This window comes from Ovis aries, chromosome 3 (assembly GCF_016772045.2).
Source record: "Ovis aries strain OAR_USU_Benz2616 breed Rambouillet chromosome 3, ARS-UI_Ramb_v3.0, whole genome shotgun sequence".
Taxonomy (NCBI): domain Eukaryota; kingdom Metazoa; phylum Chordata; class Mammalia; order Artiodactyla; family Bovidae; genus Ovis; species Ovis aries.
Window position 1 is genome coordinate 151,102,984 of NC_056056.1, and position 25,791 is coordinate 151,128,774.

A 25,791-nucleotide genomic window follows, 5' to 3' on the forward strand; every position below is an offset into this window, starting at 1 on the left:
CTTAGTGCAACACTAGAAAAGCCCCAAATCAATAGAAATTCCTACTAAAGCAGCTCACCTGATAATGCCCCTCAGTGAGTGACAATTGTTGATGGGTCTGCTGAAAGCATCACTGCTGACTCTTGCAAGCTTGAGAAATCCATTAATAATTTCTGAAGGTTAATTTGCAGATAACACCCAGATAATTTCTGGGTGTTGCAAAGATGTGAATGCCAAAGCAATGATTCTTGTGGTTTTGTTTTGAAGTAAATATTTATATTTGTGTTGACTTTGCAATGCATTTAACATGCTGCTTTGTTACAGAAGTTAATTGGCACCAGTTGATGGCTTAAATGATGTAGAACTATAATGTTAAATATACTCATATTCTTCTTGGCTATGTCAAAAATAAATAGAAACAGGGACTTGCCTGGTTGTCTAGTGGTTAAGACTCCATGCTGCCAATGCAGGGGGCATAGGTTTAATCCTTGGTTGGGGAACTAAGATCCCACATACCATGCAGCATAGTCAAAAGATAGGAAAAAAATAAATCTCATACTCACCACTCTTGAAAGAGGTTGAGGGATTATCATGTAGCTTCTTAAGTTTGTTGACAACAAATTTATGCTGTGATTTTGTCAAAGGATAAATGAAAGGACCCTTGAAAGCCAGAAACTTTCCAAGTTCACGTTCACAGTCTCTTTCTCATCCTTGCCTTCTCAGCAGCCAGGGCCTGTGCCTGCCTCCCCTCCGCTTACTCACTTGTAACAGTCTTACTGCTCGTTCTACCCAAAGCCCGAACAGGAGTGGTGACCAAATTCAGGCAGAGAGAAAAGTTCCAGCCATCTACATCTTTTTTTCCCTGATCCAAAGCCCAATCCCGAGGAAGACATGAAACTCACGATTAATGAAGCCCACCAGCCAAGCTTCTTATTCTATGTTAATCACTTGACCTTTGCTAAGTTAATGACTTGGTGACCAGAAAACGCAGTGATCACATAAATCATGTGATTTAAAAATATTTCTTTAATTTTTTTCTGGTTGTAATAGAAATTTAGAAACATCCTTTAGTTAACATTCACATTTGCATCGAGATGATTTTTCTTTGTCAATATATATGGAGACTTAATAAGCTATTGTGGGCTCTTCCCTCATAGTCCAGTGGCTGAGACTCTGAGCTCACAATGCAGGGGGTCCAAGTTTGACCCCTGGTCAGGGAATTAAATTCCACAAGTCACAACTAAGAGTTTGCATGCTGCAGCTAAGACCCAGTGCAGCCAAATAAATTTTTTTAAAAATAAGCTATTGTGTCTCAGTTTGGGATAGTTTACATAGTAACTTCTTAACCCCCTTTCTAGTATAGTTTTGTGTTTTCATCAGGAAGAGGCAGCCTGTGAATTTCTCACCTTGGGGCCTCCATCCCCCACCTACCCATGACTTCACCTTTCAGGTGAATAACTCTGACCTCTTCTGACCCTGCATCTCACTTTGCAAACTACAGAAACCAGTGAATCAGGCTATGATTTTTTTTTTTTACCATTATCTTTTACAAATCCTGTCCCCTCCAGCTTTTATTTTGAAATGTTTCAAGCCTATAGAAATATAAAATATTGCAAAAATATTAAATATTCAGTTTTCATTTATATGTCCACCAGCTGTTAATATTTTGCTACATTTGCTTTCTGTCTCTCATGAGCTCTCTATGGGTTCCAGTTAACTATTAGAAATGGTAAATAGCATGCTTACTTACAAACATCTAAGCATACACCATCTAAATATGACTTCTTCCTAACCACAGCACATCATTATTGAATTAAGAAAATAATTAGTCAATGAACAATATAGTCCATGTTCAAGTTCTCCAATGGCTCCAAGAATGCCTCTTATAACATTTTTTCCCCTTAGAATCCAATCAAAAACTGGAAACACACTGCCTATAGTGTTCTGTCTCTTTAGTCTTGTAATCTGAGCCAGTCCCCCTGCCTTTTGTTGACATTGACCATCTCCCGTTGGACCAGTTTTTTGTCATTGACCGATTCCTAATGAACCAGTTCTTTATCTACAAGCACTGGGGTTGCCCGCCTACAGTGATGAGTTGGCATCTCTCCACGGCAGGACCAGACTGGGAATCTTAACATAATTTCCAGCCTCTGTCTCCTGGAGACCATTAAAACCTGAGTGATGGCTTCAATCACTTTGGCAACAGACCACGCAAGGACACGTTGTGAAAGACGCTCTTACGGTTCAGCAGGGCGGCCAAGGCAGTCTGCTTCCTCGCTCCTTGTGGCAGTGCAGCTTCCAGGCTCAGCACCAGCTCTGGGAGTTTTGAATGAGGTTCGGTTCTTGGGCTTAAGTAGATTCACCTGATGTCTGGTGGTATGAACATTCACGACAGTTTTCATGCTGTCATCATTGATTTTGAAGGACATGTTTGCTCAAGACAGCCTGTTCATTCTGTGAATCCACACTTCAGTTTTTGAAAAAACTGTAGCTGATTTTGGTCTACCTGCACTGATCTGCGCATGTTCTGAAAGACACATTTTGGGGGCATGATGTTTCTGTCCATATGTTAGGGACACTGTTTACAGTTGAAATTTTTCTTTCATTGCTCTGACGCTGCATCATCTCCAGGGCCTGTAGTGGTGGTGGTGTGGTCACTAAGCCGTGTCTGATTCTTTGCAACCCTGTGGACTGTAGCCCACCAGGCTTCTCTGCCCATGGGATCCTCCAGGCAAGAATACTAGAGTAGGTTGCCATTTCCTTCTCCAGGAGATGTTCCTGACTCAGGACTCGAACCCAGGTCTCCTGCGTTGCAGGTGGATTCTTTACCTACTGAACCACCAGGGAAGTCCTTAGGGCCTGTAGTATCACCCATCAATTCAACTCAAGGCCCTCAAACAAACATGTGCTCATCATGTTTCTGGCACTGTTTATAAAGTTTGTGAGGATTAAATGAGATAGAAATCCCATGAGGTACAGGTACCATCAATCCTATAACATAAAAACTAAATCCACTCAGCAAGACTGAGCAATTTACCCAATACTATATGGGTAGTAAGTGGCAAAGCTGGGGGGTTTAAACCCTGGCAATTTGATTCTAAAATCTGCACAAGGCATCGTTACATAAGGTGCCACTGGAGGGACATTGCATATCTTTCAAGAGCTCTCAGATGCTATTTGGAGGCATATGTTGTGTTGAAATTCTGGTTTAGATGTACTTACTAAATTATTGACCCAACTGTGAAACTTAAATCTCAGAATAGCAAAACCAGCAAGAAAGTCTACTTTTGTTAATCCCACAAAAGCACCAATGGTCCTACTTTAAGGTCAAGTTTAGACCTTAAAGGAACCTCATTTTGGCAACTTTGGGGCTCCTCCCACTGTCAGAAAGTCAGCATATTTCTGTCTGAACCCTGGCTTCCTTTACTGTCAAATGAAAGCCTTTTAGGTACAAACGCAACAAGTAGGATGACTGAGAGAAAAGGTCTTTGTTCTTCTAAACAGCTTATGAGAAAACTGGTAAAGAAATTGCCATTATTTCTTGCCACTGAAGGATGAGTTCTTATGGTAGCAATAAATAGGCAATTAGGATAAGCAGGCCTCCAACAAACTGGAGTTTGAGGGAGGGAGCATGGAGGAAAGGCCCAAATGGATCTGAATTTACCTCATTGTAAAACACAGCTGTGTGACACCTCCAGGAATGTATAAGAAGTAAAACCACCAACAGGGAAGAAAGAACCAAAACTAACACTGAACCAGAATGCCCCTGGAAAACCTTAAAAGAGAACCCACCAGTGGACAATAAACGTAGAGCCAGCCATAATGATTGACCTTTTAAAATAGCATTTTTTAAAAATCTCAAGTACTTGTTTGTACTTTAAGATGATATTTAATTTGGCTGTTAAAACTGAGCCATTCTTCAAGAAGAAGATCTGATTTTGTTTGACCTCTCCCCTAAGGGACCAAAAGCGGAAGTTCGCAGCTTTTTATAGTATGAGGCCTCTAGAGATTTTCACTTTGGGGATTTAAAACAAGTTTCCTGTCTATGAAAAAAAGACTAGAAGGGAACATAAAAAAATTAGGGCGGCTGGGACATGAGAATTATGGCTAGCTTTTAAAACTTAATTTAAAAAAAATTCTCTTAATTTTATAGCTTAAAAATTAAAAATTTTTAGAGGAAGTGCAACAGAGTTATCGGCTTCTGACCTGGGAATAGAGTGGGAGGGATAGAGAAGGTAGAGTTGAAAGAGGAGGAAGGCAGAGGAATTTCCTGCCATCTTCTTGTTTGGGTTGATGGTTGGTGATTAATGAGACAAACACTCAGCTTCTCTGGGAATCATGACTAGTCTTGAAATTGGAAAAAAAAAAGGAAGGAAGGAAAATGTCTTCCAATTCAATACAACTTCAGGTTTTTCCTCTCTCTCTTCAATTGAAAATGATAATGTCCCCAAGCAATCAGAAGAATTTCTGATTTAGAAATTGAAACCCCCAAACTTCCCTACTGACTTGTTCAGGAAGCAGTAACATGAAACTAACATCTCCATTTCTCAGGTGGTGTTTCACAGCATTAGTGCCACGGGGACAAATAAGTAAGCAAATGAAATCCCATCTCCCCATGATGATGGAAGTCTAACCAGAAGCCAGATATTTTGTTTGGATCTCAGCAGTCTCTTGTATAGAAATATCCCCAAGAAGGTCTGAAAACCCTGGGATTGATCTAGAAATTTGGAGCTTTTTCAGAGCCCACCCCAGATAGTTCTCTAGACTAGCTGTAAGCCTTTCCTTCGGTCCTGGACCCTGGCTCCAACTGAACTTCTTTATTTGATCATTTTTCCAGCCATCCATTCATTTAGCAACCATTTATGGGCCACCTACTACATCTGTGCCAGGCATGACACTAGCCACCACAAGCACAGAGATGCACAATCCCTTGCCTGCAGGAAAACCTGTGGTTTTAGTGTTAGGAGAGGGGTTGCAGAAGCATGTGGGAGACGTTCAAAAGAGAGAGCAACTCAGGCTGGTAAAATACAGGATCAAGGAAGAAGGGTAAGAAAGGTGGTAGATGGGAGGGGGCTTTTGGTTGAGCCTTGGAAAGGCAAGAGGAAGCTGGCCGCTTTGATCACGCAAATAGAGGACTATTCATGCGGAAGCAAGAGCGTACATTTATAGGCATCAAGGCTGATGGTAGCTCCCATTAGAAGCACACATGATTAAGACTGCCTGGAGCCCAGTGTAAGGAATTGTGGTAGGAGGCTAGAGGCAGCAAGGCCACAATCCATGAGAGGCTGCTTGCCACGCTGAGGGGCTTGGATTATACTTTGATGTCATGGGAGAAAAAGGGACCAAAACTCGGGGTCCTAGCTAGAATTTAGAACTGCCGGAGGCAAGAGGCAGCCCAGTCCCATGGCTGCTTCCAGGCAGAGCAGGACACTTGCTCTTGTCACAGTAGCAGAAGGACCTCTAGGTCGCCTGATTTCTTTCTGCACCGCTGAACCCCTTCTTGACAAGTTCCTCCATTCAGGAGCAACGTCAGGAATTCCAAGCCCTCTACACTGCTGCTGCTAAGTCACGTCAGTCGTGTCCGACTCTGTGCGACCCCATAGACGGCAGCCCACCAGGATCCCCCGTCCTTGGGATTCTCCAGACAAGAACACTGGAGTGGGTTGCCGTTTCCTTCTGCAATGCATGAAAGTGAAAAGTGAAAGTGAAGTTGCTCAGTCGTGTCCAACTCTTCGCAGCCCCATGGACTGCAGCCTACCAGGCTCCTCCATCCATGGGATTTTCCAGGCAAGATTACTGGAGTGGGGTGCCTTTGCCCACTACACAGTAAATGGCATTAAAGCTCCAGAATGTCATGTGGCTGACTGGGGATTGGAATCATTGCATCTTACCAAGGATGGGTTCACAGCTTTGCATGTACAGAATCAGACAGACTGGGCATTCACATGGGCTGGCCAGACTTCTCAGTTCAATGCAGAAGCCCCAGCGATTGCTGGGCCATTTGCCATGTTGGGAGAGTGTGTGTGTGAATTTTTTTTTGTCCCAGAAAAGGTCTGAGTAGAGCAGATGAGTTTTGTCCATGTCTTTCCTCCTATTGCTACTCCACCTACGCTACTTTTTCAGCCTAGTCAGCTTAGCAGACAGATCTCAGAGGTAGAGCTGTCTCCAGATTCCACCGCTTTGGGGCAGAGCCGCTGAGGCTTACCGGTAATCCTTGAGTAGAGCAGTCTGGGGACAAGCTGGTAGTGCACTAGTTTGCAGACCAGCCTGAGATTTGCATACTAAAGCAAGGAGATGATAGCTTTAACTTCTCAGACCATCCTCATAGGGTCCTCGAAACCTCCTCCTCCCATTTCCAGTTCTCCAGAGGGGAGAAAGAAAAATCTCAACACCAGAAATGGCACATGGCAATTTATGGGTACAGGGTCACATTTCTTTGATCTTTTCTGACCCCTAGGTAACTGGAACAGTGCAGCCTAATGGTTAAGAACAGAGCAGCCTCTGAATAGGCTATCCAGCTCCATCCTTGTTTACTATGGCTCTCAAGCTTTATGTATATCTTTAATGGAAGGATAATTGCTTTATAGTGTTGTTGTAGAGCAGAAACCAACACAATACCAATCAGCCATAATTATACATATATCTCCCTCCCCTCTCCCACCCCACCGCTCTAGGCTGTTATGGATGGCCAGGCCGGGCTCCCTATGCCATATAGCAGCTTCCCACTAGCTGTTTTACACGTGATAGTATAAATACGTCAATGCTACTTTCCCAATTACGTCCTAGCCTCTCTGTCCCCCACCGTGTCCACAAGTCCGATCCCTGTGTCTGTGGTTCTCAGACTTTAGCGTGCACGAGGATGCCCTGGGGAGCTCCTTAAGACACAGGCTGCAGGTCCTCCCCCCCAGGGTCTCTGACACGGTACTTAGGGGTGGAGTCTGAGGGTACATTTCTAACAAGTTCCCAGAGGACATGATGATACTGGTCTTAGGACCACGCGTGAGAACCATGGCCTTATGAGCTTCCCTAGGATAGCGCCTCCACCTGTGTGAAAAGATAATCTTTGTACCTACTGCTTACTGTTGTCAGGGCCAAGTGAATATAGATAAAATGCTCTGAACTGTGAGTCATGCTGCCGTGCAAACATAGCCATTCTGGAGACTTTGTCCCTGTTTTGTTTGCAGTTGTTTGTGTTGTTTGTCATAAGCCACTTAGCAGGGACTTCCTCTTCCACTTCCAGGCCCAAGGTCACAGAGATTGCATGTTTAACCCGACCAAAGTTATGTGCTACTTTTCAGCTCCTCTGGGACATTATTTGATGCCGGGCTGGCTCTGTGTGTGTAGTAATGGGAAAGAGCATAAGTGAGATTGAAGGTTTGGTGTTGGAGCATCGGCTTCTTTTTTAGGGAAGACAGGAGGAACTCACCAGCGTTACATCAGTCTTGCCAGTAGAGCTGTTGGTCCCACTTACGTATGAAGACGCAAACTCATGCATCAAGCAAGGTCCCCTGAGCTTTGACTTAGGTCAAAGGGTAATTGTAAGGGCACAAAGAGAAATATTCTAGTCTGGGAAACAACTGATCCATCACCCTGGAGGCTGGTGCCTCGTGGGTTGGACTTGCATATCACCAGCCTTGTCATCACTGCAGGTCTGCTCCTGGGACCAGGCCACCCACACAGGGATTCCATTTCTCTCTGGGTGTGTGTCCAGAGAGTAGAGACATACTTGGAGTAGAGAGAGTCTAATGGGGTCATTATGTCAACACCTAGTATGGACCATCCCTGTAGGGCAGCCCTAAGTTCAGGTGTATTGCTATGGCTCAATGGTCATAGACAGGTAGCATCCTGGAACTTATTCCAGGGACAAATTATGGCAGTGTGATGCTGAAAGAACTGCTGGGGAACTATGCCCCCAGAGTGGGATTGGCCCTGACCTACCTATTACTTGCAGGAAGAGCCTGGAGTCATCAGAAGAACTCAGATACTGGAATCAGACAGACCTGGGTTTGAATCCTGGTTCTACCTCTTATATCAGTGAATTGTGGGTATCACCCACCACACAGAGGTGTTATAAAGATCAAGTATTATAAAGTGTAAAGATCAGGTATTATAAAGCTCAGCACACAGTATCTGAACTTAATAAACAATAAGATTTAGTGTTTTATTTTTAAAAACTAGAAAGATGGAAAAGTGAAAACAAAGTCTTGGTTTTATAACCCTATCACTTAGCCCATTTTTACTGACAGTGTGCTGGTTTCAATTCTTATAGGGACTCATCAATTATTTCATTTAAGGCTTTATATGCTTTGGAGCTGTTTCATTCCATGGTATTTTGTTAGTGAATAGTCTGTTTTCAGTTCAGTTCAGTTGCTCAGTCATGTCCGACTCTTGGCGACCCCATGAATCGCAGCACGCCAGGCCTCCCTGTCCATCACCAACTTCCGGAGTTCACTCAGGCTAACATCCATCGAGTCAGTGATGCCATCCAGCCATCTCATTCTCTGTCATCCCCTTCTCCTCCTGCCCCCAATCCCTCCCAGCATCAGGGTCTTTTCCAATGAGTCAACTCTTCGCATGAGGTGACCAAAGTACTGGGGTTTCAGCTGTACCATCATTCGTTCCAAAGAACACCCAGGGCTGATCTCCTTCAGAATGGACTGGTTGGATCTCCTTGCAGTCCAAGGGACTCTCAAGAGTCTTCTCCAACACCACAGTTCACAAGCATCAATTCTTTGGTGCTCAGCCTTCTTCACTGTCCAACTCTCACATCCATACATGACCACAGGAAGAACCATAGCCTTGACAGATGGACCTTAGTTGGTAAAGTAATGTCTGCTTTTGAATATGCTATCTAGGTTGGTCATAACTTTTCTTCCAAGGAGTAAGCATCTTTTAATTTCATGGCTGCAGTCACCATCTGCAGTGATTTTGGAGCCCCAAAAAATAAAGTCTGACACTGTCTCCACTGTTTCCCCATCTATTTCCCATGAAGTGATGGGACCGGATGCCATGATCTTTGTTTTCTGAATGTTGAGCTTTAAGCCAACTTTTTCACTCTCCACTTTACATGGTTGTAACTATATAATTTTGTGCTCTGATTTCTTTGCCATGGTAAAATATTTTACATTAAAAATTCTGTACATAATGTAAGTGGACATGCTGTAATTTACATAAATTATTTATAGTTGAACCTCTAACCATGGAGCATTGTTGAATGAATGATACCACATTTGTGTAATAAAATATCAAACAGCCACTTTTTAAATTAAATTTATTTATTTTGGACGCTGTGGAAGAGGGAGAGGGTGGGATGATTTGGGAGAATGGCATTGAAACATGTATAATATCATATAAGAAATGAATCGCCAGTCCAGGTTCGATGCATGATACAGGATGCTTGGAGCTGGTGCACTGGGATGACCCAGAGGGATGGTACGGGGAGGGAGGTGGGAGCGGGGTTCAAGATGGGGAACACGTGTATACCCGTGGTGGATTCATGTTGATGTATGTCAAACAGCCATTTTAAAAGGTGTAGTCAAAGTATATTTGTTAATATAGAAACATGTTCATGATTGTGTGTAAAAAGAGATGATTTTACCCCCCAAATCTATCTGGACATTCACTGCCTCAATCTGAGCAGCTTCCAAACTCTAACGGGCCTCAGAATTACCAAAGGAGCCTGTTAAGTGCAGGTTGGGGGCCCTCCCCCTAGAGTGTGATTTAGGAGATGGGGCTCAGGGATTGGCGCTTTTCCAACGATCCAGTGATTCTAGTAGGGGAATAACACTCCTTCAGTTTCTCCCTGTTGACACTGTACGTTGTTTTTCAAGCTTCTCCTACTCTCTCCTGAACCTAGAGTCTTCTGTTTCCTTGCCTTGTGGATCTTTGTGAAGCCTTTTGAATGGTAACACTTTTCTGGTCCTACAAGCAAACCCAGTTAGGTGCCCAATTGGGCACCATGTCACATCCCTGGGCTTGGAGTCAAGCCCGGAGAGGGTTCCTGGTCACAGAATCTGACAATTTTGGAATCCAGGTTTTCTTTACTTTGTAGTGGAGAGAAAGTGGCTGAGCATTTCAGAGCTCTTGAGCACACCTGGTGCTCAAGAGTTCAAAGTTCATAGTAGGTGCTCAAAGTTCAAAGCAGGAACTTGGAGGGATAAAGGCAGCCTGTCCAACCTTGATAGAAAAAAAAAATCTTGTTTAAATTAGCCTCACTTGGCAATCAAGCTGTGAAAAGTCAATAGTCTGTCCTTTGTGCATTTACTCTAGTCTAAGTCAGAGATAACCAGTGTTTATTGGAGAGGCTGGTTAAAAACTTTCAAGAGGCTTAGCTTTCCAAGAGCATTGGGTGAATATCTTCAGGTTTATGGGTTGGTTTTCATCCTTGGGCTTGGTGCCATGGAGGGTTATTCAAGGTAAGTTTCTCATTTTGCTGTTCACTTAGGAGCCATTCATGCTAAAACTGAGATTGAGTTACTACCAATATTTCTTCATTTAGATTTTATTGGTTTGATTTCGCTACTTCCTTGAACCAAATTATACACACACACACACACACGCATGTATTTTTTTGGCTGTGCTGGGTCTTGTTACTGCATGTGGTTTTCTCTAGTCGCAGTGTGTGGGTTTCTCATCGCCCTGGCTTCTCTTGTTGCGGAGCACCAGCTCTAGGGTGAGTGGCCTTCAGTAATTTTTGGCACACAGATTCTAGGGTTCAGGCTTAGTAGTTGTGGTGCTATGTGCTTAGTTGCTCTACAGTATGTAGAATCTTCCCAAACCAGGGATCAAACCAGTGTTCTCTGCATTGCAAGGCAGATTCTTAACCTCTGGACCACCGGGGAAGCCCTCAAATAATATTGAATACCTATGTCAAGTCAGGTTTTTCTTGTCTTACGCTATCCTTCATATTACAGGTCGGCTTTGCAAATGCAGAGTTAGAAAACAATTGAGGAACATTATGGCAAGGTGATGGGCTTCCCTGGTGGTTTAGTGGTAAAGAACCTGCCTGCCAATGCAGGAGACATGGTTTGATCCCTGGGTTGGAAAGATTCCTTAGAGAAGGAAATTGCAACCCACTCCAGTATTCTTGCCTGGGAAATCCCATGGACAGAGGAGCCCAATGGGGTATAGGCCATGGGGTAGCAAAAAAGTCAGACACAACTTAGCAGCTGTAAACAACAACAATGTCAAGATGATGCTGAATTTTTTTCCTTGCTTGTGAGGGGACCAGACCATATTCTATACAGATCTGTGGTTATTCTAGCCTTGAAAGCATTAATAGCTACAGAAAAGAATCCCCCAAAAGGAAACCTAAAGAGCCAAGTTTAGTAGAAAAAAGCTCTTATTTGCTTCACATGAAAAATGGTAACATGCTAAATTTGAAGCCCTAGGTGATCTGAGAATTGGTAATATGGGGGAATCAAAGATTCTGGTTAATAAAGTGGTTCTGGTGGGAAACCACCAAATGGATTGTACTGATACTTGTCCACATGGCTAACTTGGAGTCACTGTTCAGAACCCTGGTCAGAAGTCAGCTCTAAAACCCTATGTCTGTAAAGTTTTATGTGATCCCACTCGGAAAATTTCTTTATTCTACAGTCACACAAGTACCGTATACACACTCTGTGATCATATATGTCACAGTCCAGTGTAATGATGTTCTTGCATGCTGTTCTTCTCTAGATCAGAGACTCACTGGGTGTAGAGAGTATAACTATCTGTAGGGTTAAATGCCTGAATATAATAGTACTAAATAAATGGATGTGAATGAATGACCTGAGTAGTCGGCACTGAACAAGTGGCATCAGTCAGATAAGCTGCCCTTTGGGGATGTTTTTTGACAGTCTCTGCAATTACTAAATTCAAAGCATTACCCTGTCAAGATGAATTGTCCTACAATTGTTATAATAAATTAAGAATTAATGGTAGAAAAGACAAGTCCACTATCTGCTTCTCCCTGAGTTCTTTATGGCAAGAGAGTATTCCCCCAATTATGAGATCCCCAGATTAAAGGAACTACACTAGAAATTCTGCAGAAACGGGCTCCACATTAGCCCACAGGCTGCTGTTAAATTCCTTTCCTGGCTTCTTGAATTCCACAGAAGGTTTAGCTATTACAGATGTGTGAACTTTGTATCTAGGTGCTAGATATCAAATATACATTTCCCCAATCTCTAGTTTTAAAGTGTATTTTAAAAAATGTGATTTTAGAATCGAAAGAAACCTCTTCATTTTGCTGATTAGGACACCAAGCTTCTTGAGTGACAGGCTGTTTTCATTAGTGTTAAGAGCTCTAGAATTGAGTCATTTAGGCCAGAATTCAGGTCTTAGTTCTGGGGCTCAAATCACAGCCTCTTCCCAGCTGTGTGATCTTAAGCAGTTTATTTAATATTTTTTGAATGTCAGTGTTTTCATTTTGTAAAGTCTGGTTAAAAATCTATCTTACTGGCTTGGGACAAGGGATTGCCTGAGTTAATATAAACCAAAGATGCAACGGTAACATCTGCCCAGAGCGAATCTTCAATGATGTTTAGTCTCTGTCCAAATCTCACCATCCCTGGCAGAGTTAGGACTTACAAGTTTTCCTTGAGGCATTGTCAGCATTGTTTGTGGTTCCCAGCTTATATGACAGGACTCCGTGCTCATCATGGACACTCACTGCTGAGAGCCTTTGTTACATGATTGTTTGAATACAACAAGACTCAGGATTTACTGTAAAAACAGTCTCCCTTCTGAGTTTCATGTTTTCTTGCTGTTGGTTTTTTCATGTTCCTTGCACTGAGAGTTATGGCTCCCTCCCAGTCAACTATCAATTATCATTTCTGTGTTATTGTGTGAATTAGCAAGATCACTTCTATAAGGCACCAGGAACTCAGAGCACACTTTTTGGAAAAATAATTTTGGAAAAATCAGATCTATGTAACCTACTAAGTCTACTAAACATTTTGGAAGAATAAGATCTATGTAACCTACTAAGCCTTCAATTTTTAAGTCACATTCTAGAATACAAAGTTAAATATTTCTGCTGATTGAAAAGATTTTGGCTGGCAGCAAACTAAAAGCATTCCAGGCACGGAGGTGTTAGTTGCATGAACTGAGCTGGTCATGAAACAGTCATCAGGTGGGAGAAGTAGCATCATTGTTCACTATTCTCGTTCTACCAGAGTTCAGTCATCATTTCAAAAGGCTACTCATTTTTCTGTACTTTCTCCCCCGTAAAGGCAGAAACCTGTGGGTTCTCGTCGTGGGACGCTCTCCAAGGGAACACAGGATTGGGATTCCGGAATTCAAGTACGTGGCAAATATGCATGGAGATGAGGTATGTATGTGGTTGAACATGTATCTGACGTGTCACCAAAGGACCTCCCCTTGGGTCTCTTGCACTCTGTGTAAATGCAGAGGAAACAGCCGACACTGTAGCAAAGAATCTGGAAGGGTCTTCCTGTAAGGCCTTCTGAGAGGACTGAAGGAGCCATGACCCAAAATCCATCACAGCCGTTTGGTTGTTTACCCAGTGCCCTGTGCAGGTAACCGGAGCTTGTTTTTTGTTTGGGGACTGGAAGAATGACAGCTGTCCAAGTCCCTGAACGCCTCCTGGGTTGGTTTTCCCCACCTCCTGCTCAGCATCAAGGTGACCCAGCAGAAGAGTGATATATTTGAACTAAGAAGGTCCCAACTGGCTATCCAGCCTCCTACTAGTTGGCTTTTTAATGCTTTTGTCACTTTCTCTTAATCCAAAACTTAGCATTTTTGACACTTTAGACCATCAAGCTTAGGGCTCTGTCATCCCCACCTTTCCACAAACCCTTAAATTCCATCATAACATCTTGCTCTTTTCCAGCTTATCAGAGATCGACTCTATTTTGTTTCATTTATGTTATTTATCTTATAATTTGCAAAATACCCTTTTACGACTCCTGGCTGCCCAGCCATTCTAGCCAGGCATTTGAAGATGTTCCGAAAAATTTCTCACCTTACTTCCTCAGAGTATGTTTTTGTATGTATACTGTTATATATATGTTTAGTATATACTTTTGTATATGTATTTTATGTACAATAAAATATATTTTAATATATATTTATACATACTTTTCGATATATATTTTAGTATATACTTCCTCAGCTCTCATATTTTTGAGAATGTGACAGCTGCAGGATTTCCTGTTTCCCAGGACCCTACACAACTGGGCAATCCAGTGGAAGGGAAAGACAGTCTCCAGTCTTGACAGTAAAGAAAATTGACATATGATCTGTGTCACACCTTATCAAACACACTTAACTTTAGATGCATAATCCTGTAAGTACCACCTGCTGACTTGTTACAACACTTCCAGATCTGCAATAGTGTGGCAGCATCCACTACTCAAATGCTGCGCTTCCTGTTCCGACTCAAGCCTCCCCAAACCCAGGCTTTATAGGAATAGGCTCCACCCTGCGTGACACACGCACAATTCTGCCTTTCCTGTCCAGACATGCTGCTCAACCTGTCCTGACCAGTGAGGGGACTTCTTGTCACTGGAGCTCAAATGCAAACGTTTGAGAAAGTAGCTTGGCTTGTCTTTGAATTTGATTTATGGGTGGGTGGAAGTTACTTTTTTGAGCATAATAGGCTGTGCTCAAAAAGGCTTGATATTGCTGGGAGTCTGAGCAAAGTTGTTTTTAATAAAACAACTATTCATGATAGATAGCAGCCCAGACTTCCTTTCCCTTTTGCTATCTGGTCAATTGATCGGGTCCCATGGAACCCATTTTTAATAAGAGACATGTGGCTCTCAAATGACTCCAGTAGCTTATTTATTGAATTCCTAGCATTTCAAAAGGTTGCAGTCTGCTGCTCAGAATTTAACCCTCTCAATTGAAACTTCCAAAAAAAAGCAAGAGTCCTTCCTCTTGTTGACCCCTGAATTTGCTTGTGCTTTCCCAAATTTCTGACATCTTGCTCTCCAGGTAGTTAATGTATCCCATCAAAGCAGGTCTCACTCATTTACCTTGATTCTTTGACGACTGCCAAGGACTGAGATTATACAGGGAGGAATGTCAGTGTGTTTTGGGTGTGGAGACCTGAAGTCCTGTCACCCTCTGTGTGTCCCAGCTGTTAACAGTGTCTGACAGCTTTGGGGGGCCACTGAGAAACTTGTTATCCTGAATTTAGATCTTGTGTGTTCCACCCTCCTGGTGCCACCAGGAGCTGGGGAAAGGGATGGCTTAACCCAGAAGCAGAAGGGTCACTTGGATTAGCTCGGTCTAACCAGCTTCTTCATCCTTCTTCTCTTAGAACTTTTGGGATTAAAGAGCATTTTCAAGGCCCACTATTAAAAACAGCGTATATAACATTTGTGGGCAGTGGTTCTTAACCTTCTTTGGGTGGATTCCTTGCTATTCTGGCACACTAGCTTTGAATGCTGTCCTCAAGGTGCATGGATCTTCTAGGAGTTTGTGGACCTCAACACTCAGTCTTACACAATACACTACCCAGTTGTGGACTGTTGCTTCAACGTTTTTTTGCAATTGTTCTTATAAGTGCTGGAACACTCATTTTCACCTATCTAGCAAGTTCCAACTTGACTGAATTGAAGTAAAACTGATAGAGATTTATTTTCTGCCTTCTGAGTTCCTGCCATCTTTTTCTAAAAACTTTTAATTTTACCTTGGAGTATAATTGATTAATAATGTGTTACTTTCAGGTGTACAGCAAAGTGATTTACTTATACTTGTATTTTTTCAAAGCCTTTTCCCATTTAGGTTGTTACATAGTATTGAGCAGTTCCCTGTGCTATACGATGGGTCCTTGTTGGTTATCTGTTTTACATAGAGTGCTGTGTGTATGTTAATCCCAAACTCCGTAACTATCCTTCCCCACTCTCCACCACATTCCTCCCTGCTAGCCATAAATTCGTTCTCTGTGGGTCTGTTTCTGTTTTGTAAATAATTGTATCATGTTTTTAAAGATTCCTTTTATAAACAATATTATACAATATTCCTCTTTCTCAGTCTGACTTACTTCACTCACTATGACAATCTGTAGGTCCATCCTGGGGTATTGCCCTCTTAATGACCAGATGAATTATCAGAGAAACACTCCAGAAGCCGGTATGCTTACCCAGCCTTTCAGGCTCTTCATTAGGGATTCTCCACACTCTCCCAAAAGGAAGCGAAAGCTAAATGAAAGGCTGGATAAGTCCATGGAAACACTTTTGACCACATTAAAAAAAAAATTTAGTCTCTCTAAGGTCTCATGTTCAAAGACTTAATTTTAAATGAAGGGAGGCCTATACATAAAACATGAATGAGTATTTGAGACATTTATATTAAGGTTGAAAAGAATTAATTTGAATAATATGTGACATAAATTTGCTTTTACAGAGACAAGAAAATATGGTCCAAGAAAACAAAAGGACTTTGTTTAACTCTCTCCGAAATTGTATCAGTTTACCTCACAAGTTTTAAGATTATCTGACTCTTAATCAGTTCTTTATCATACCTTCAAGATTTTTATTTCACCCTATGCAGTTAAGAATTTGTGGTTTGTTTTGGAATTTGGAGGCAAACAGAAGATACCTTGGTCACACATTTGTGTCCTTGAAAGAATCACGATTTTGTTTTTCAAAAAGAACATAGGTTTTCTTTCATTTAAAAGAAATAGAAAAATAAGTGTAACAACTATTCAAGATACTGTCACTCAGAAATAGCCATCATTATTACTTGCCAGATGCTATTCTATGTATCTCTTTATTTCTGTAGTAATAGAATGAGAGGAATCAAAAGGAAATAAAATGTCATATGTATTATCTTTAAGAAGTATGAGATTTAATAACTTTACTTGAGCTTAACAGAACTGAAGTTGATGAAAATGAAAGTGAAAATGACTGAACTTGTTAATTTCTCAAAATAAGAAATTAATTATCTTATTAATAAGATTCTTCTGAATTCAAAAAATTAGGAAAAACTGAAATTATAATGATTTTATATAAATATATATATATTTTAAACTTTGGATAATATCCTATGACCCATTGCTATGAAAAGTGAAAAAATTAGCACTTTGAAAACTCATCTCCCCCTCGTCCCCTAGCCCTCACCCTTGCTGTTAACTATAAACCTTAACTTTTACCTTCTATCCTATACTCACAGCACCACAGTTGCTTAATTTAGTTGTATAGCTTAATCACAGCTTCTTACTCTTTGTTTTCATTTGCTTGTGGGTGGATGAATTTCATTGCCAATTCCTGTCTTGAGTTCAAGCATGCTTGAGAATGTATGATTCAGATAGTTAAGAGGAAATTTACTTTTAGAATCACGTGGGCACTCCAATATGGCTCACTTCATGCTTGACCTGGGACTCAGATGGGCCTCAGGTTTTTCCTGGTACATCCCTCTAAGGGCAGCATCCTGCAGTCTCGAACCAGCATTTAGAAATCTCACTTCCTCCTCCCTTTCCTTGACCCTTTTATCTTCCCTTCCCCTTGCCAGGAAAGCCCCCCTTCCAACCAACCACACATCCACTTGTAGAGCCTTTCACAACTTAAAATTACCATCCCCTCCTCCTCTGGTTTTAGGGAAGGCAGTAAGGAGCTTGCAAATGTGCTTGAGCTTCCAAAACACCGAATTGGAAACCCAGTGTGTGACTCACTTGACTTTTTTAGTTATTAGTTTGTAAGGACCTTTTTCAACCTACAATTTGGACTATAAAAACAAAAATCACAGTAGTGGAAGAAGACAGACATGAGTGGGAGAAAAAACAAATTGAAGTCAGAATGGAATTTATTTCCACTCTAAATTTTATGGCTATGTATAAATATATAATTCACATATTTAAATTTTTCTTAGTTCCATTTTCAATTATTCTGTGTCCATTAGGATACCAGATTCATAAGATGTGATCTCTTTGCTTGCCAGCAAGGGATATAGAGTGCAGCATTGTTCCTTCTTTGTCACAGCCATGAATTGCTACAATGGAGTCATAACTGAAGATTCTTTTGTTGCCCGTGGCCTTCATTAACGCACTGGCAGCACCATCCTTATTTAACACCTGCTGCACTGATTTCCCATATCCTAACCCCTCAGCAACATCTGATCACATGCAAGAGGTAGATATTCCTTACTTAGAAGCAGAATCTTTGAGATCAGGTTTACAGGGGAAAATTAATGTAGGCTAATCAGATCTTTCTGAAGGAGATCAGCCCTGGGATTTCTTTGGAAGGAATGATTCGAAAGCTGAAACTCCAGTACTTTGGCCACCTCATGCGAAGAGTTGACTCATTGGAAAAGACTGTGATGCTGGGAGGGATTGGGGGCAGGAGGAGAAGGGGATGACAGAGGATGAGATGGCTGGATGGCATCACTGACTCATTGGACGTGAGTCTGAGTGAACTCCTGGAGTTGGTGATAAACAGGGAGGCCTGGTGTGCTGCGATTCATGGGGTCACAAAGAGTCGGACTGAGCGACTGAACTGAACTGAATCAGATCTTTACAGAATAAGGCTGAAAATGTGAATTCCTTTTTTTTCCCCTAAAACACATGACCATGTTTATTTTCATAGTCATGCTTTTATTTTACTGTATAATTAAAAACATGAAATCTAGCAAAATGCTAATTATACAAAGTTTATCATTTTTAATGTAAGTAAAAAGCAAGCCAATTTATAGAAAATGAAAACTAAATAATAGTATAGATAATATGGAGATATGGCAAAAAGTTGTGAGGATGATGTGCCAACGAAACATGGGACTAGAAATCAGAAGTACAGAGGTATGGCAAAAATTACACAAGTGTGCAAGAGGGGAATTTGAAAATAGAAGAGCTTGGAAATAGGGGAATCTGGAAATCAGAAACCTGTTTAAATTATGAGTATTACCGATTTGGATTTTTCTGTGTTCAAATCTGCGTGTCTGCTGCAGGGGTTCTCCATGTACCATCCACCTAGACACGCACCACAGCTCTCCCGTGTGTCCCATGTGCTCGTGAAGATGCTCAGCTCCCACGCCTGATCTCTAGCTCTGCCTCTCTCCGTCACTCCAGGAAGCAGTTGGAAGACAAGCAAATTGAAAACAAGATAATAAGAAATAACCTTTACTCCACTCCAGTTCATTTTTTAAAAGTAAATTATTAGATACTTAAAAAAATTTTTTAAATATTAAAAAGGTTTTGCAGCATACTAGTGATGGATTGCCATGTACCTGAAGAAACGGTGGTCTGACAACTGGTTTTGGTTTTAAGTATCATCTGTAGTGCTTCTTGTTGGGGAATTTGTTCCTTGGGGACTGTTTCCCTTGTTTTCCTCAAGTAGCCTCTTCTCTGTTTTAACACCTACAGGCTGTAGGGCGGGAACTGCTGCTCCATTTAATTGAATATCTTGTAACCAGAGATGGAAGAGACCCTGAAATCACAAATCTAATCAATAGTACCCGGATACACATCATGCCCTCAATGAACCCAGATGGATTCGAAGCTGTTGTAAAGCCTGACTGTTTTTACAATGACGGCAGGTAAGAACGGGCCCGTCTATGCAAAAGATAACAAAACCACAAAAGGCCCCCATCAGACTGGACACCTTGGCCCTGTCAAGAGGAATTAATGAAACATCTCATAGCCGGCGCCATGTCACTGCCGTGCTGGAAACTCTTCAGGGCCACCCATGGCTTTAACTGTGAGAAGAGAAATCCTGAATAAGGCTGGTTTACTCCTGTGCCTGCCCACCCTCCACTGCTCCGGCTTTATTGCTTTTCCCACTTGTCACCCTGCTGCAGCCACTTAGATCCCTCTTCACCCCTGAAACTATAACTACAGGCTTCCTTCTCACCTCTGGCATTCTCAGCCCCCATTGGCCCCACCCTGGCCTGTTTCAACAGCATTTCCTCAAAGCCTCCTTCCCCAGCCTATCGGATGTTAGGTCCTCAGTTATATCACCTGGCCCTTTACCCTCACAGCACAATTTTAATGTCTCGTTTCTCCTTTAATGTCTACCCGAGGGCAGGAGCCCTGCCTATAGTGTTCATCACTAGGAAATCCCAGGGCCTAGTATAGAACCTGACCCCTCGATAGGCAGGCTGATTTATTCAGCTAGCCCAATAACTAACATAAAGAAGAGTGAGTCTTGTAGTATTTCTGATTTAAAGTTTATTGTATTTTAAATGGCCTCAGGGAGTTTGGAATTTCTCAAATGTCTGATAAACACTGATACTTGTGCAATTAAAATTTTGTTTTTACCAAAGATAAATCACCACTGGATTCCCTTCCACTGATAAGTTTTTTTTAGCATATTTAAACATGGCCAAGTCTTCCCAGGTGGCTCAGTGGTAAAGAATCCATCTGCCAAGCCAGAGACACAAGTTTGGTCCCTGTGTCAGGAAGATTCCCTGGAGAAGGAAATGGCCACCCACTCCAATACTCTTGCCTGGGAAATCCCATGGATAGAGAAGCCTGGCCGGCTACAGTCCATAGGGTCGCAGAGTCTGACGGGACTTAGTGACTAAACAACTATGGCAACAAACCCAATCCACTTTTCAGAAATATATTTGTATAAAATAGCATGTTCCTATTAATTCTGATAACAATTGCTATGGAACAAACTGCCCCAAAATTGAGGAAACAGCCACCTTTTCTGTAAGTTGGGAATTTGGGCAGGGCAGAGCAGGGTCCATCTCCATGCCACGATGACTGGGACCTCAGCGGGGGTCTGTCCGGGACCCTGGGTCTTGAGTTTCGGTTCTGGATCTCACCTGGGTCCCTCATTCCTTCATGTGGCCCCTTGATGTAGCTAGCAGTGAGGTCTCAGGGTTCCAAATGGGAGTGTTCCCAGAGCAAAAGCCCCAAAACACAAAGCACTTATCCAACCTCTGCTTACATCCGAATCACTCCTGTCCCACTGGCAAGAACAAGTCACACTGGAGGCAACAACACAGTGCGTGAATACCAAGTGCAATTCGTTGGAGGCTGACAAGGCAACCATCCACCATCTCCGTATTCATATCTGGAAAAACAGCTGGAGCCCAGAGCAAAGGTCTACACTCTACAGGAATTTGCTCCCTCATAAACCAATAGTAAACCCTTAAAACTTCTTTCTTTTAAAGGGATAATAGTAACCTCTATGACCTGAATAGAAATTTCCCTGATGCTTTTGAGCTTAATAATGTAACGAGGCAGCCTGAGACCGTGGCAGTCATGACGTGGCTGACTACAGAGACCTTTGTCCTCTCTGCAAACCTCCATGGTGGTGCCCTGGTGGCCAGTTACCCATTTGATAATGGTGTTCCAGGTAAGCACACAGGGGCCCTGCTCTTGCTCTCTAAATCCAGAGTGAGACTGCAAACTTTCCACCTCTGAACGGGGACACACTCTTTCTCTCCCTACTTAATTTTTCTGGCAGGGTTGGAAAAAGCCTCATTCTCTCAACTCTGAGCTATCCTTCCTACAATTCATAAACAGTAGATGGGCAAGGTGTCTGAACTGACAACCAAAAATGGGATTACTTGACATTCATCAGTGAAATAGTAAAACTGTAATTTATATTAGCACACAAGAGACAACATGACTGAAAAAAAAAAAAACTAATCCCATGAATAATAATTCCTGACTCCCCTTAAAACTGTAGGATAAGGTATGTACCAAGGAGCTAAAATATTCTAGTGGCTTCATTTAATCCCTACAGTACCTAAGGAAAGTTTACTGATCTCCTGGAATCAACAAGAATGACTAAGAAAGTATTTAAGTTTTAAGCTAATTGAGGAGGAGCTTGGACATGTACATGGTTATTTTGTGCGATATCCCTTTTGTTATGTCCATCAGAAACTGGGAATAAGAGTAGAGAGACATTCCTGGAAGTGGGTAGAGGATCTCTCTAGGAAATGAGAGCCTTTGTGTGGAATTTGATGATGCAGGGGCTAATGTACTGTATACTTCCTCCACATCAACTAAAAGGTCTTGGTCTGTCTTCCATGTACAGCCACTGGAACATTATACTCTCGGAGCTTAACCCCTGATGATGATGTTTTTCAGTATCTTGCAAATACCTATGCTTCAAGGAATCCTGACATGAAAAGGAATTCATGTAGAATTAAAACAGGGTTTTCTAATGGAATTGTAAATGGATACTCCTGGTATCCACTGAAAGGTGAGTTTCTCTTCATTCTGCTACTCTAGTTGTCTTTACCTAGAGGTGCCAGCTGGCCTTTGTTGACCCCAGTAGTTGGAGAAGTTAGTCAGGCACAGTGCAGTACCTTTAGTCATGTCTCTGTCAGCTAATAGCACAGAGCCAGGAGGGGGACGACCGTTTGAGATATGCTCAGACATGTTCCCTACTGCCAAAGTTGCCTGAGTTCAGACGCTTGTTTAGCAGTCACTGTGGAGCTGGGAACTGTGCCAAGAAAGACGAACAGAACACAGATATTAAGCCCAAGTTTAACAGAGAAGAGCAACATTTAAATTAATTATGATGGCAGTATCATATGAATAAGAACAGAGATTTAGAAAAGGCACAGTGTACCACAGGGGTGGAAAGCCAAATCACAGCAGGAAGTAGTGAAGGCCTTGGAGAAATGTCATTCTTATGTCTCACCCAGTGGGGACAGTTGCTGCTTGTGTGTTAGTCACCCAGTCGTGTCCAACTCTTTGCAACCCATGGACTGTAGCCCACCAGGCTCCTCTATCCATGGAATTATCCTGGCAAGAACACTGGAGTGGGTTGCCATTTCCTTCTCCAGGGGATCTTCGTGACCCAGGGATCAAACCCGCTTCTCTTAAGTCTCCTGCAATGGCAGGCAGGTTCTTTACCATCTGAGCCACCAGGGGAGCGGGGTGTTGCTACTTACATCCAGGTAGTCACTGCCGTGCAGCAGTAGGGGGCAGTACTGCCAGATCTTCCAGGTTGTGAAGCAAGATGGATGTTTCCAGGAAGTCTCCTGATTTTTCAAGCCACTTTGCAGACTGAACAGAAGAGCCCTCTAGTCTTGCTCCCTTGGAACAGGATAGCCAGGCGAGGGAGGAAGTGAGGAGTTTGCCATATAGGGAACATGGCAGAGGGGATGTTCTTGTCAGAAGGAAGAATATCAGCAGAAGCCCAAGGGTGTCATAGTCCTATTCTGGAAACTCGAGAGAATAGGAGGGATGGAGGACGGAAGGGTGAGAGGGGAGACAGTGGGCAGGGAACAGGTTTCCACCACCTCGGTGAAAAGTGCCCCCTTTCAGACTGCTCAGCAGGTCCGGGCAGCAGCAGGCGCAGCCTGCATTTCCACACTCGGGCCACTTCCTCACTTGTCAGCGTAGATGCACAGGCAGGTAATCTTGCACAAGCTGGGACTTTTATATCTGGGCAGGTTTCTGCCAGCTTTCCAGGCAACGTAAATAAGCCTAGACCATGACTGGAAGGCGGCAGGCCCAGCCAGATGCCACAGTGCCCCAAACTTCTCTCCCATGTCTGAGAGACGGGCAGCCTAGTCTCCGCTGACCACTCCACACAGGGGGAAAAGACCCTCCTGCCCAGGGCCAGCTCTGTCCTTCAGTGTGCTATGTGACTTCCCAAGACAGATCCAGATGCGTGGGAGATTGACTAGGAACCTGGTTTTGCTGCTGTGAGTAGTTCCCAAGTGTGCCTTTGTTGGCCAGGCCTGTCTGGCTTATCCAGAGCAGCCCACACTCTCCGCAGCTGGCGTTCTCTATCCGGTGTGCTTTCCACACCTGTTTTGCCATTTACGTTCTTTCTACCTGAGACAGTCATCCAGTCAAAGGCTTTTGTTTTGTTTCATTTCTTTCTTCCTTTTTTTCCTCTTCTATTTCTTGGTGAAAATAAGCTTAGAAATACAAAACTTGCAAGTAAAGGAAAAGGAAGAAAAGAGTAATTCTCCCTGGCTAAAACTGGGACCTATGTGCGTGCGAGCTAAGTTGCTTCAAAGTGTCCGACTCTTTGCAACCCTATGGACTGCAGGCTCCTCTGTCCATGGGATTCTCCAGGAGAGAATACTGGAGTAAGTTGCCATTTCCTTCTCCAGGGACCTACATAAGTATTACTTAATAGTTATGTAATATTTTGACCATTTTCCGAGCATAAATATTTACTTCATGACTTCCCAAATACTCTGATGGACTTGAAAAAACTTATTTCACTAGGCAAATATCAAGTATAACTAATTAAAATCTGGCAGAGACTAATTCATCCAAAGATACCATACTTCGTCAAATCTAAGATGCCAGTGATTGTAAAATATGTCCCACCAATAAAGAAAAAAGTTTCCAGCTGAACTAATAACACAATGATGCTTTTCAGCCATCAGATTTAAGATGCTTCCCAATTCAGAGATTTTAAAATAGAAGTTTTGCATCTTAAAAAATATAAAATATGAGTATAACCATTTGAAAATAGGGTGTTGAGAGGTAAGAACTAGAAAGTGAGCATGGACAGTGGTAATCCCAGAAGCAGCAGGGGCCTGGGTCTTCCCCTGCTCCCCAAGAATCCACATGGCACCATGTCTCTCATCCACAGACGTAGTGTGGTATGATGGATAAGAGCACAGGGCGTCTAGGAAGGTGGCATGTGCTCTGGTTTCAGCCATTCACTGGCAAGAATCCCTGGGTACATGACCTACCATTTGTAATCAAGTTTCTCACCTGTAAAATATGGGTGATAATTACTGTGAGGGTTAGAGCTGACAGCGAAGTTCTTCAAACAGTACCTAGCAACAGCAAACACTAAGTAAACATTGGCTATTATTCCTCCAAATTCATGTACTTCAGTCGCTCAGTCATGTCTCTTTGTGACCCCGTGGACTGCAGCACACCAGGCTTCCCTGTCCATCACCAACTCCTGGAGCTTGCTCAAACTCATGTCCATCAAGTCAGTGATGCCATCCAACCACCTCATCTTCTGTTGTCCCCTTCTCCTCCTACTTTCAATCTTTCCCAGCATCGAGGTCTTTTCAAATGAGTCAGTTCTTCGCATCAGGTGGCCAAAGTATTAGAGTTTCAGCATCAGTCCTTTCAATGAATATTCAGGACTGATTTCCTTTAGAATTGACTGGTTTGATCTTGCAGTTCAAGGGACTCTCAAGAGTCTTCTCCAACACCACAGTTCAAAAGCATCAATTCTTTGGTGCTCAGCTTTCTTTATGGTCCAACTCTCACATTCATACATCACTACTGGAAAAACCATAGCTTTGACTAGACAGGCCTTTGTGGGCAAAGTAATGTCTCTGCTTTTTAATATGCTGTCTAGGTTGGGCATGGCTTTTCTTTCAAGGAACAAGCGTCTTTTAATTTCATGGCTGCAGTCACCATCCGTAGGGATTTGGGAGCCCCCAAAAATAAAGCCTCTCACTGTTTCCATTGTTTCCCTTTCTATTTGCCATGATGTGATGGGACCAGATGTTATGATCTTAGTTTTCTGAATGTTGAATTTTAAGCCAACTTATTCACTCTCCTCTTTTCACTTTCATCAATAGGCTATTTAGTTCTTCTTTGCTTTCTGCCCAAAGGGTGGTGTCATCTGTGTATCCAAGGTTATTGATATTTCTTCCAGCAACCTTGATTCCAGCTTGTGCTTCATGCAGCCTGGCATTTTGCATGATGTACTCGGCATATAAGTTAAATAAGCAGGGTGACAATATATAGCCTTGACATACTCCTTCCCCAATTTGGAACAAGTTTGCTGTTCCATGTCCAATTTAACTGTTACTTCTTGACCTGCATACAGACTTCTCAGGAGGCGGGTCAGGTGGTCTGGTATTCCTATCTCCTTCAGAATTTTCCACAATTTGCTGGGATCCATATAGTCAAAGGCTTTGGCGTAGTCAGTAAAGCAAAAGTAGATATTTTTCTGGAACTCC

At 42.5% G+C, this 25,791-nt stretch overlaps 1 protein-coding gene across 3 annotated transcripts in view; it reads left to right on the forward strand.

The window, feature by feature from the left end:
• The window catches only part of CPM (carboxypeptidase M), a 75,573-nt gene that overhangs the window by 32,084 nt on the left and 17,698 nt on the right, over positions 1-25,791 (forward strand). For 2 of the 3 annotated variants that reach the window (XM_004006476.5, XM_042246938.1), the window contains exons 3-6: positions 13,200-13,297; positions 19,292-19,464; positions 21,049-21,233; positions 21,921-22,088. In XM_004006476.5, the coding sequence (XP_004006525.1) occupies positions 13,200-13,297; positions 19,292-19,464; positions 21,049-21,233; positions 21,921-22,088 (624 nt within the window). Of the gene's footprint in view, positions 1-13,199; positions 13,298-18,876; positions 19,077-19,291; positions 19,465-21,048; positions 21,234-21,920; positions 22,089-25,791 lie in introns of all 3 variants that reach the window. The other variant, XM_060412818.1, reaches the window with a different exon arrangement.